Source organism: Eupeodes corollae, chromosome 2 (assembly GCF_945859685.1).
Source record: "Eupeodes corollae chromosome 2, idEupCoro1.1, whole genome shotgun sequence".
Classification (NCBI taxonomy): Eukaryota; Metazoa; Arthropoda; class Insecta; order Diptera; family Syrphidae; genus Eupeodes; species Eupeodes corollae.
Genome location: NC_079148.1, coordinates 106,795,223 through 106,808,933, shown reverse-complemented (window position 1 = coordinate 106,808,933; position 13,711 = coordinate 106,795,223). Strand labels below are relative to the sequence as shown.

The following is a 13,711-nucleotide window of genomic DNA, read 5'->3' as shown; positions in this document are numbered from 1 at the left end:
CTTGAAAGATAGGATACCTTGCATCTTAATTATTTATGACCGTAATATTATTTTATTGCAAATTATTTGTATATAATTTAACAGTCACAATAATCTGTTAGCTCCAAACGATAGATGAAGACATCTGTTGACATGATTAAGTAAGTATATTTAATAGATGGCGCTATGTCAAACCTCCAAACGTTTTATATAAGCTACAATTTTATAGCATAATCACTATGCATCTACCAGAAGTATGCAAGATTTTTCGGTGATGCTCTCTTTCTTTTGACTGGTAATTTCCTATAGACCTTACCAGTTATGCTTCGCTCAACTTTCAAGAATTGGATTAATGCATGTTTAAAATAATCATTCTTATGGCGAAGTGTTGAAACACTTCGATTGACTATACACATGCGGGTACGAATGCAAAATGATCCATCAGCACGAATATTTTTCTAACAATTACAAGGAACAATAAAAAAAAGGGTACCGATAAAAGAAAATCAGTCATGAAATTACAAATTACATTATAAATGGCATCTTATTAAAAAAACATGGTGGTGCAAATGTCTGATGTTCTCTTACCTCTCTCTCCTTAAAAAGTTTACATTATTTAATATAACAAAAAACGTTAGCCACAGCAACGCCTGGCCGGGTCAGCTATTTTTATGTATTTTCACATTTATTTTTTTTCATACATTATCAATTATATTCAGTAATATGAAGATTTCTAAATCTGCAATGACAAGTTTTGGCCAGTTTAGAATTAACTTCTTAAAGCAGCAATATTTTACTCAACCGCACATCTTAAAAACCTTGGACTTTTATTAAATACCTAATCAGCTTGTAATTTAAATGTGCCAGTAAATATCTTTGGTAAGTTAGTTTTTAGATAAGTTGCATAATCCGTTATGTTCATTGTAAGATACAAAATGTTTGATGATGCTCGGTTGAAGTTTCTCAGTTTTCATATACTTTTCCATTTCATATACTTTTCCATTTCCAATTTCATTACAATTTTCCAATCGAAAATTTAAGTCCAGCTCAATATGAGGTCCAATGTCTTCTAGAAATTAATTTCCCCGATATCAATAAATACTATAAGGAAAATCCCCGAAAACTTAAATTTTTCTCAATCCATTTTCAAAATAAAAAAACAAGACTAATTTATTTTCTTTCAAAAATAATTTATTAATTTTTCTAATTTACATTTTTAACTTTATATCACTCTATTGAATAAACTCTTATATAATCGATCTTCAATGCAGCATCTGGCCCGAGCCAATGATTCCAATTTGTTTTCTGCTTATTCCAAAACTGTCTCATTGACTTAGGATGGAAATTCGTCCAGGGTTTTTCCTTCAGCCACAACGATGCGTCATCAGGAAAGTCATTATGCCCACCGATACCATAACCCAACCTTATGTAGAATTCTTGATCGAAGGGAGCCATAATTGATCCTGTTTTAAGATACTCCCTATTTGGTAGATATTTTCCATTTACCTGCATTTCAGAAAATCGTCCATTATCCGGTTGAATACTGCAATATTCCTCATTGTCAACACTAAAGATTATTCTATCACGTAGCCATTTGACTTGATATAAATGAAAGTCTGTTGACCAATCAATAGGAGGACCCGTTCTTTTGCACATTTTAACATTTCGATAGGGAAGGTTGGCGTTCAGAATTACACCACCGAATAAATCATCGACTGAATCACCACCATTATTACGACTCAATGCCATTCTAATCTGCCCCGACTGGTAATTCTTAGCACCATAACGCGAGTCTACTGGTTCCAAGAATAGCTGGGGGAAAACCCACGGGGCGTTTGGCATTTTAGCTCGGATTTCAACTCGTCCATGCTTGAAACTAAATCGTGCCTTTGTTGAGAACTGCGCCGATATAAATGGAGGAAGAATATCAAGGCTATTTGCAGTTCGTATGCAATCATCGGTATCCAGAATCCCAGTACAATTCGGTCCGAGGCTGAATTCCTTTGTCAAAATATCTGCTCCATACGTTCTCGTTAGAGGAACAGGCTTCAGAGTGGCCATTCCATTGCCAATTCGAATCACTTCGTTGTTAAGCAGATAAATCACAAATTCATAGTCAGGTTGAAAAGCAAAGCGTCTTTCCATCGACCATTTGACGGGATCAACGCGATCGCCATTGAAGTTTTCCTCGAATATAACTTGTCCGGCACAAGGAACAGAAATTCCATTGTTAATGGTTGTTACACTAGGTGCACATTCACCTGGCCGCCGAGTGCTGCTTGATAATACTGTTGGAGACGCTGTGGAAGATATCACTGAGAAAAGCGGTGGCAATGAAGCACTTGAATTTCCTTCCTGTGGAGTGTAGTGAGTAACCACATAGATTCCATCATCTTCTCTATACCCAAGGCCATTATAAACGACATAAGTCCAATAGTAAATTGTATCACCAATCTTCAAGCTGGTTTCCCTTTCTCGAAACGTAAATCTCTCGTACTTAGCTTTGACAATATCTCTGGCCCATCTTCCGGCTTCGAGGCCTTCCATTTCTTCGTTAAGTTTCCCATGGAATGCAAAGAGTGTGATATTCTCATCAGCAGGTATGGATACCTCAAAGCCTTTTGGATAATATATTTTAAACTGCGCAATAGGGACTTTGTAGCTCATAGGAGTAGATTCGGTTGTTGTGGAAACCGCAACATTGGATTGTGAAGAATATTCGGTGACCATATACTCCCCATTGTCTTCTCTATAGCCTACTCCATTGTGAGTCGCTAAAGTCCAGTAGTAAATGATATCTCCTGGTTTCAAACTAGTCTTGCGGTCTTCGAATACAAATTTTCCATTTTTAGTGGTCGTAATGGCCTTCGACCATCTGCCGGCTTCTAGACCATCCATTTTTTCGTTCAATTTTCCATGAAATTCAAATAAAGAAACTCCTTCTTCCGCTGGGATAGTCACTTCAAATCCTTTTGGATGTAAAACTCTGAATTCGGCTTTTGGCACTTTGTACCGAGCTGGAGCCTCTGTCGTCGAAGAAACACGACCCAAATTTAGCGATGTAAGCCTAGAAGCCAAAATAATTGCAGGGTTATCTTTCAAGCTCACTTTCTTGTTTACATTCGTTTTTCGAAAGCTTGAAATTGAAACTGGTTTCTTAGTTGTTGTGGAAATTGGTACTTGGTACGTCTCTCTTATCTGCAAAGCTCCACCATATTTTTTGCGATTGTTTTCAATTTGAGGTGTTGAGGTTTTATATCTCACTGTTGTATCAATTCTATGTGGAGTAGGTTGTTCTTGTGGTGAAAACCTATGCACGAGAAAAGTTTCATCTTCTTCTTTGTTTATAACATTTTGGGTAGTGGGAGTTTTATAGCCAACTACAGCAACGTTTGCTTTATTAGTGTAGGAGGAGGGTGCAGTTTCCCTTTGAGTGGAATATTTTGAAACTACAAAAACGCCATCGTCCTCCCTGTAGCCCAAGCCATTGTGAATAACAAATGTCCAATAATAAATGTAGTCTCCGATTTTTAGACTTGTGTACCGATCTGCAAATACAAATCTGCCATTTGTAACTGTGGTAACGTCTCTTGACCATTTACCAGCCTCTAAACCATTCATTTTTTCATTAAGCTTCCCATGGAAGGCAAACAAAGAAACTCCTTCTTCAGCAGGAATCGACACCTCAAAGCCTTGCGGTTGAAATATTTTAAATTCTGCTCTTGGAACCGTATATCCGATCGGGGCTAACCTCGTCGTGGTCGCTGGTGTCGTTGTACTCTCAATGGGCAAAGAATATTCCGTTATGACATATACACCATCGTCTTCTCTATAACCCTGACCATTGTTTATCACAAAAGTCCAATAATATATAACATCTCCCACTTTAAAACTAGTCACACGGTCTTCAAACACATATCGTCCATTTGTTGGCTGTGATATATCTTTTGACCATTTGCCAGCTTCCAAACCGCGCATTTGTTCGTTCAACTTTCCATGAAATGCAAAAAGTGTTGTTTTCTCCTCAGCCGGTATGGACACTTGAAAACCTTGTGGATAGAATATTTTGAATTCAGCTTTAGGAACTTTGTAAACATCATTCTTCTGTGCATACTCCCTGACATCATAAACACCATTATCTTCTCTATAGCCCAATCCGTTATTTATGGCAAAAGTCCAATAATATATTCGATCACCCAATTTTAAACTAGTTTGATCATCAACAAATGTAAATCTACCATCGATGGGTTTTAAAATATCTCTCGACCATCTTCCTGCCTCCAAACCATTCAAAGGTTCATTCAATTTCCCATGAAAGGCAAAAAGAGTTACATTTTCATCAGCGGGAATAGAAACTTCAAAGCCTTTTGGATAGAATATTTTAAATGTCGCGATTGGAATTTCATAGGCCGATGAAATTGCAACGAAATACAATATTAATGAAAACACGAACTTTAACATATCCCGACGGTTCTTTTAAAAAAAATATACACGACCAAATGACTCGAGATTGAGTGAAGAACTAAATCGCATAATTAAGATGTGATTTGAAAAGAGCCAATAATAAATTTCGGAAACAATCAGGTTCTCAACTAGTTATCCAACTTAATAGAATTTTTGCGTAGCGTCGCATTGTTCGTTCGCCTCCGCCCGTTGCTGTTGGAGGGAATTCCACCCTGAAGCAATAACGTGTTCTGAAAAGCAGCTGGACTGTTTGTTCACTTCCACAAGATGGTTAACTAAAAACAAAGACTACCAATGATTCAACATGGGGATATCTTTTGGAATTTTGCCTTAAGGACAAAACGATCTTGACAATGAATACGAATATGAATAAAGATTAGAATGAATGAGTAATGTATGTATGTTGAATTTATCAGTGACCATCTTCAATTACAATGAAAGCATGACTTCTAATGAAGCGTATTAAACGCTCATTAATACTTTTGATGAGGGCCAAGTTCTCAGGTAAATTATATCAAAAATTTTGCGTATTCCTAAAGGTTATGTCTATAATTCTCTAGCTAGAGATAACACATAAATCCGACATGATTTTAATTCTTGGGATTTTACCATCAAATATACTGGGTTATCCATATTGCGGTTTCAAAAGTAAACGTAAATAAAACACATATACAATATTTTTTTTTAATATTTCCGCCCAATATGTGTCAAAAGTTGTCGAAAATTAACTCAAAAAATTGATGCTTGGTGGTTATTTAAATCATGTAATGTTTAACACATAATGTCAACTTCAAACTTTATAATAAAAAGGTAAAGCTTTCACAGCCATATCCCCAATAAAAAACGTCCAGCGTTGTCAAAACGCATAATCTTGGTGGCCAGCTGATATCGCCACGACGAGAAATTATGCGGCCAGTAAATGTCTCTTGCAATAAAGCCATATTCGCTGAGTTGTGTGGCATGTGGTACAGTCTTGTTAAAGACCATATTTTTCCAAGTAGTTTTCTTCAATAGTTATCATTTACCCATAACGCTTCGAATTGACGGCGACATTCGTTTTAGAAGAAGTAAGATCCAATCACACCTTCGGGCCAAAGTGCACACCAAGCAGTGACTTTTAGTGGATGTAATTACCTCTCTTCAATTACTAGAGGATTCTCAGAACCCCAAATAAGACAATTTTGTTTATTAATATACCCACCGAGTGATAAAAGAAAAAAGCACCTATTCGACATATCTATGACGTTGTGATTGGTTATCTGGCTTCGGTTTTTGTGTGAGCTGGACTTTATCTGAATGAAGATGTATATCCAAATGCAAAATACTTCATAATATGCCGTAAGACAGTCGTAATTTGAGAACGAAAAGAAATCGACACATTTGGGTCTTCGGCAACAATTTCACTTACATCAGCTATATTCTCAGTGGTACAAGCGAAACGATGATACACAGACCTTAACCAATCCAGTATCTTCAAATTTCTTCACAATTTCACCAATTGCTTGCGTAGTTGGACCATTATTTCAACCATAATCTCCTCTTAAAGCACTATATGTGGCTGTGGCAGAATCACCATTTTTATAGAAGGTTTTAACAATTTGTATGCCTTGTGCGATAGTAAAGCGACCCATTTTCGTAAATTTCAAACTTTTAACTGAAAAGAAAAAAATTGGTTTAACAACTTAGTTTGACAGGTGTCGAATTCTAGCCCTATACTTTTGAAACCACAAAATGGATAACCCGTTATATATAGTTATTTTCAAACTTCAAAACACATTTTTGATTTATATTAACTATTAACATTGAGTTGTTTTTTAAGATAGGAAACATAAAATAAAAACCAAAATCATTTGTGGATAGGGCGAATTGAAAACCCGACTAAAAGAAGGCGCTTTTCTTATTTTCATTAAAACAGTAGTTACTCAAAGATTGTTACGAATCGGGATAAAAAAGTTCATGACTTGGCCCTGTTTCAACAAACACTTTTTTTATTCTGCAATTTGGCACTTTTAATTTGAAAATAACGTTTCACCAGACACAAATTTGCTAAGAGAAAATTATTGATTTCAAAAGTTTTTCTCTTTGCAAAATACGTTTCACCAAACTAGAATTTCTAGAGTTCTCTTCTGAAAAGTAAAAAGTTATGTTATTTTGCAAAGTATTTGTTTCACCAAACAATAAACTTCAGTTATATTCAAAGCAAAATGTTCATTTGCAAATAAGAGTTTTTTTTGGAAAACTGTCGAAAACTAATACAAAAATAAATTAACTGTTTTGAAAGTAGAGGAGTAAAAAATAGTTAACAAAACAAGCGACAAATTTACCAAAGAACATGTATTTTGAATTTTAGGGTAAAGGCGTTGATATATCTCAATTTTAAAAAATGTCTGATTGTGTAAGGTGTTTTAATCCCTTGACATCGAAGCCATCCTTCAATGAAATCCGACAGTTTATAGGAAAAAAATGAAAAGTTTGTGTAAAAATATTGTAAGTAAACCGAAGAAGTTAAAAATACTGACCAAAAAGTAGTGAAATTGTGAATTGATTTCGATATCGGAAATGATTTTCGAATTAAAAAATTATAAATAAACTACAATTCGATAGCCAAAGGAATGTGTGTTAAAGTCCCTTACTACATGTGTAATTGTGTACTCTACATTGGGCTGAGAATCGACCCTCCTTTAGATTTACATAATATAGATTATAACTATAACTGAAGTTTTCTTTTGTTAAGGACCGATAAATAAACAGTAAGAAACAAGACTTTCATCTACCATTGCAAATTTATTTAACAGAGACCATTAACCAATAACCATACGTTAGAGCCTCGCTAGCTACTTATAAAAAGACAAACAGCTTTTTCGAAATTTGTTTTCAAACTGAACCAAAAAATAAAATAAAATTTTAGTCAATCACACACCAAAAAGGGGGCTTAACAATTATTGAGACATCACAAATTTTTCAATTGTTCAATCCTTTGACTTTTAGTAGGAAAAAATACTCTACGATTATGATTCATAAGATTCTTTAACAGGACTGAAAATTATATCACCATTTTCGACAGGGTGTTGGTTGGCATATGGCCTAAAAACTTCTAACCCTTCAAATGTTTTAAATCTATTTTAATTTTCAATTTGTTAAAGAGCCTAAACATCTTTTGGAATGCATAATCCTTTTTTATGGACTTGAGGTTCATTCAATATAACTTATGATTTTTCCCCTTTAGGGAAATCTAAGTAGAATAATTTTTTTAACTACTGCTTTATGAGATCAGATTTACAAGGACTTGTATAGTTGCTATGAATAAGTTAAAATTGTTGGTACTTTTTCTAGAGATTTATTATTTGCGTTTATATAGGTTCTCTACGACAAGAAGATCTTAATCAATTTCAGAAATTGTGCATTAAATATCGTTTGATTTTAAATATTGAAAAATGTAAGAAAATATGTTTTACACGCAAATGAATTTTAATAAATTATGACAATATGTTGAATTCGTCACATTTGAATACAGAATCCAGTTTTTCTGACCTTTGTGTTGTAATAGACTCAAAATTAACGTTTACTGATCAATATAATTATATTTTAAAAATAAACACAAGGTTTCGCCAAAAAATTATCCTGAGAGTTTCATGTTCACAGTGGCCTTTTTTGACTTTTTTGGTTGTAAAAATCATATCTCCTAGACGAATAAAGATATTTCTTACATTTGTTTTAATCTTGAAGGAAATTGCCAAAGCTGTAAACATAGAAATTTGTGTTAAATTAAGAAGTTTTAACAAATGTGATAAACATAACGCTATTTCGTCAAAATCAATTTTTTGAGAAATATGAGTGAATTGAGTGGGAAAAATTATTTTTTTTAATGTTAAGGCATTTTTTTTATTTTCAATTATTAAAGAGTACATAGGTAATGTATTTCAGTGATGTTTATTACAAGTCAAAAAGTGAAAAAAGAAATAGATACAAAACAAATTAATGCATAAACACTAAATTTCTTGAAAACTATCATCCAAGTCCGGGGAAATGTGTAATAAACTCGTCATTTTTGGAGAGTATCGTTCTTTCAGATCTCTTTGGCTTCTCACATGCCTTAAGCAAGGATTAAGTGGATCCGAAGAGGTTGCAAGCATGTTAAATAGGTCCTCGTTCTGCCGAATCCTTGAAACTTTACACGTATTCTGATATCGATATTTCTTGTAGTCTTTATTTTTGCATTCCTGGGCTTCTTCTGACAGTTATCCAAGTGGTAGTGATTGATATTCAATAATATTTTGACTATGAACCAATATTTTGTGTAAAGTAGGTGTGAGTAGTCTTTCAGGATACTTTTGTTTTAAAAGCTCTGCCGTTTTCTTAGTATATTCTTCAAATTTAACAATATTCACTAATTCTCTGCAATTCAATCATTATAACTTCTCCATTGACTCCAGTTATTCAAGCGGTTGCATCTGACTGTTCAAAAAATCTTCTTGCTGTGTTTCCATCATTAAGGCCAAGCTTATTGCGAAAACTCCTTTGGATCTCTTGTTTTCTTTTTTTCCGCCTCTTTGGTCCCAATCGATTCATCAGTACCTTCTCCTTCTTGTGGAAGAGTATACGCAAGCTTCAAAATAAATTTCATTCATCTGATACTAGCGTGCTGTGGAGAGATTCCATATTCGTAATTACAGTGGTGTTCATAAAAATATCAACGTTATAATATATTTCATTAAACTTCTAATAACAAACTAAAATTTTTTATTCATTAAAACAGAAAATAAGTATTATCGATTTTTACCGTTAGCTTTGTCACAATAAATTCCGTATTTAAATATATGGCTGTTCATAAAAATAGCAGTGCATGACAAAGTACTGGATCTATTACGTAAGAAGTAAGAAAAACTGTAATAAGTTATAGGAAAGTATACAAATAATGTTAGCTTACAATGAGTACTTTGTTGCATAACCATTGTTTTTTATGACTGTTTCGCCTCTACGTGGCATCGAGTCAACTAAAACCGACACCTCTCGACTGGTATTGCGTTCCACGAATCACGCACTGCTTCCCACAATTATTTTGAATTCTTGGGTTTTACTTTATGAATTGCGTTCTTAACATCCTCCCACAAATTTTCGATGGGTTTAAGGTCGGGGGACTGAGTGGGCCAATCCAAAACTGATAACTTCTTCTGCGCAAACCATGATTTTGCATTTTTGACGTATGTATGCTTTGGGTAATAGTTGTGTTGGTATACCCAAACCAACGACGGCATTTCGTCTTCAGCATAAGATAACATAACATCCTCGACAATTTAAACATACTCGGTTGCATCCCTTATACCCCTGATAAAATAAATAGGCCCGACCCCGTAATATTAAAATCAAGCCCATAGCAAATTTTTCCTCCACCATACTTCTCTGTTTTTATAGTGTACCGTGGATCGATTTCTGCATTTTAGGGTCTTGTCACATATTCCCGACGACCCTTGGACCCAAACATGACGACTTTACTTCCATCACTACACAGAACATTCCTCCATTTCTCTTTTGCCTAATCTCTATGCGCTTAAACAAACTCCATTCTCTTGACCACATGCCGTTTCGTCAAGAATGGTACTTTGCGTGTACTTTAGGCTGGTAATTTCGCTTATAAAAGACGTCTTCGTATTGTGACAGCGTTAACAGACAGTTGAAGTCTATTTCTTATTTTCCAAGAGCCTGTGAAAGGGTTCTGTTTTGCTAACTGAATATTTTTTTGTCAGTTCTTTCAGTAGTCATCCTTTTTGGGCCTAGCGTTTTCGGTTTATTTTGTCATTTTAAGGAGGAACTGACCATTTTTTGTGAGAAACCTTGGATGTCTTGAATCTTTTGGTTTTTCCCTCCAAACGCAGTTTTCTAATAAATTTTCGAATTTCTTCGGTGCAGTGTATTGACCGTCCCATTGTTTTATTTTTGAGCTAATATTTATTAATTTTTTATATGCTAGTATGTTACAAATACTTAAAACTTTATATAGTAAAATATACACTCAACGAAAAATAAAAAACAAATTAATTTTGTAACTTTTTAATTATAAAATCAAAAGCAATGCCATTTTAATGAACACTCTATATCCAGAGGGTTTTAAATAATGTGTGTTCACCGGGAAAAGTAGAGTATAACTTCAAGCTAAAAGTCTCTAATATGAGAACGAAAGACCGTTAAATGCAAGTGTCATGGTAATTTTTCTTGTAAGAATTTCCGTTATTTAAATAATTGACAATCTATTAAAATGCGAGCAGCACTGCTATTTTTAAAAACACAACTGTATATTCGCCCTCAATTGATTCATCATTATTGAAGTTCTTTTGTGTTTTTTGCATATCGGAAAATTGACCGAGTAGACTTTGTTTCCATTTAATACTTTTCATTCTATCATAGTTAAAAAGAACTCGTGATTCAGTTATAGTTGTTTCTTCATTAATCTTATATGTATGGAGCAGTTGGTTGAATATCTGCTATTTGACTTTTAATATTACTGACTGTGGTATTTATGATGTCACTAGTCCCTCTCCAATGTTCACCATTTGTACTATTGAGTCGAATTGGGACAACTGATGTCATGAACATGTGTGGGCCTGTTTCACCATCTGTTGTGTTTATTTTTTGCTTCTAGGCACTCTCTCCATATGATATATCGTAGCCCCTATTACTCTTTAACGTTAGACTTCTTGTAAGTCCAATTATTTGATCCTCCGTTTTGCTTCCTATTAGCTGTCTTGCTGTATGATCCATCATGTTTTGAAGTTTCACTCCAGCTAATATGTCCGTGACTTCTTAGTTTACAGCAACTGCTTTTTTTTCGCAATTGTAATCATATTATAGGATCGCAAGACATTTATGTTGAGATGTCTTAACGAAGTTCTCAAGATTTTATATTTTTTTTAGAGTCCCAAATCCATTAACAAAGATAATGCGTTCTCATTGGTGTATTTTTTAAATAAATTCATATTAAATCCACCACACACAAAACAAAGAAATCCATAAAAAAAGAATTTTGCATAAAAAAGAAGGGAAACAGTGACGGACTTCACCAATTCAAATCTCCCTAGCTCAGTTCAATTCAAAATGACGCAGTTGATCTTTTGGATTTATGTTAAGAAATATTAAGGATTCTGAATCTTTTTTTCTATACAATTTGAAGTCGAAAAAGTGTGCAAATGAATTCCATCGTAATCGGAAATTTTTACGAATCCCGAAAATCTGTAGTGGAAAATCTCATAAAATTTTGCATTACGAACAGATTTCATGATACAGTTTTTCGGGATTCGTAAAAATTTCCGATTACGATGGAATTCATGACAGGGCTAATTAAACCAATTAAAAAATACTTTTTAAATTGTTTTTTAAGTATCGATTTAAATAAGGGCAAAGCATATTTTGAAACAAAACGAAAAGCATTTAGAAGCTCTTTGTCTAGTTTTTACATTCAAAGTTAAGAAAAAAAATTTTAAACTAATTATCATCATAAAAAATCTTCAACTTTGGCCTGCTCTATAAGGCATACCAATAACCTAAATTGAATCATTTTTTCGATTATTAGTGTTCCAAGTATTTGTGAATCCAGTGAACTAAAAGTCCAATGCATTATAGACCCACTCGAAAAATGAATATTGTAAGCAGTTTTGCATAAATGGGCCACTGTGCGCCGGTCGTACAATTAAGTTCATAGATAGAAATTTTGTCAACGTAGATTTTTAAGTTTTTTTGCCTAGCCTAAAAGACGTGATAAATTTCCCATCTCTTTTGGGTCACAAAGTATTTGCAACTCCGCTTTATAGCTTTTGTGTTGAATGGAATGATTTCATGTCCATCTATTGTTTGTCGATTTTAGTTCTATCTGAGTTAGGCTAGCTTAAGAAAAAATGTATCCCTTATAACTATTTTTAGAAGATCGAACTATGGTGCAAACAGTCCTCTTAATCAATTACTCAGTAAAGTTAACAAATACTCATTGACTCTACAAATGACAATCTCAAATCGGCAAGTTTTAAATTTAAATTAAATTTGTTTACTATTAGTAGTTAAAGTTATGTTAGTTTAAAGTTTATATTTAAGTAAATATTGTAAACTTAACATAAGCAATTAGCAAGCAACCCATAGTTTATGATAGGCTCTATCATGACTTCTATTTTTTAAAATCAAAATAAGTTTTAAACTAAAAGTGTCCTTTAAAGATATAAACCAAGAGTTATATACAGCTTGGGACAAATATATAGTTCTTAAGACTGAAGAGAAACAATATTAGTAATTAACAAAACTAACATTTTTATATTGCTTCCGTGAAATATCGTTTTTCAAACGAATTTAGAGTTTACATACTTTAGAATTAGTTACATATTTTCTTTTATAATTGTTATTGTATGATTTTCAAATTCAAATAGAAATACAACTTAGATTATACTTTTTAAACATTGAGTTTATTTAAGAAATCTACTATTAAAAGTGAACATTTAAAAGTACTATACTATAGTTATAAGATATATTCTGATAAATAAATAAGTTTAATATTTTGTTTTAACACTCGTGTTATTTTTACTGAAGCATATTAGAATCTGTATATTTCTTAATTATTTTTCGGTTTTTCTTCTTTTAGTATATCTTGTAACACAGTGAAATTAAGCTCGTATCTCCACAAATAAAAATCAAACAACCTAGAATTTTATAAAAAACAAAAGACAAAACAAAAAGCTGTTATAACTTTATCGTTTAATTCAGTGTACCAATAATAACTTTTAATATTTCTATATAAAAAAAAAAGAAATACTATAATAGTTTTTCTCTTTTCTTAGAAAGTTAGTTTAACACGTTTTGTATCCGATATAAAAAAAAAAGTATAATAAGTTTACCCAAATAAGGAGGAATTGTTCTTAAAACTGATATTATAAAAAAAAAATTTTAACACTTAAATTAGTAAATTAGTAAATTAGTTGAGTTGAATTTAAATTGAATACAAATATTACATATTTTGTGTTTCCATCAGCAAAAAAAGGACACACACAGCAAGTGTATAGTTAGAGAGATAGAGAGAGGGAAAGAGAAATGTTTAAAACTCTATTTAGCAACAATAATAATATTTTTAAGTTGAGTTTTTGTCTATTTTGTCTGTTTGTGAAATCTACGTACATACATATATATAATATATAGTTTCAAGTGAAGGGTATAAGTATTAATATTACGCTGCTGCTGTTGTTGCTTCTTTTAATGTTTTGTGAAAACTAGAGAACAAATTATTAAACGAAAATAA

At 32.9% G+C, this 13,711-nt stretch overlaps 1 protein-coding gene across 1 annotated transcript; it reads right to left on the bottom strand.

Moving 5' to 3' along the window:
- Positions 1-1,145: 1,145 nt before the first annotated feature.
- On the bottom strand, positions 1,146-4,507 carry LOC129947111 (uncharacterized). The gene has a single exon (XM_056057545.1). The coding sequence runs from the start codon at positions 4,438-4,440 to the stop codon at positions 1,207-1,209; it is 3,234 nt and encodes a 1,077-aa protein (XP_055913520.1). The 5' UTR covers positions 4,441-4,507; the 3' UTR covers positions 1,146-1,206.
- Between the last annotated feature and the right edge of the window lie 9,204 nt (positions 4,508-13,711).

Bases quoted from the DNA above. Each gene is read 5' to 3' on its own strand.
- LOC129947111 (XM_056057545.1), bottom strand. From the start codon at position 4,440: ATGTTAAAGTTCGTGTTTTCATTAATATTGTATTTCGTTGCAATTTCA.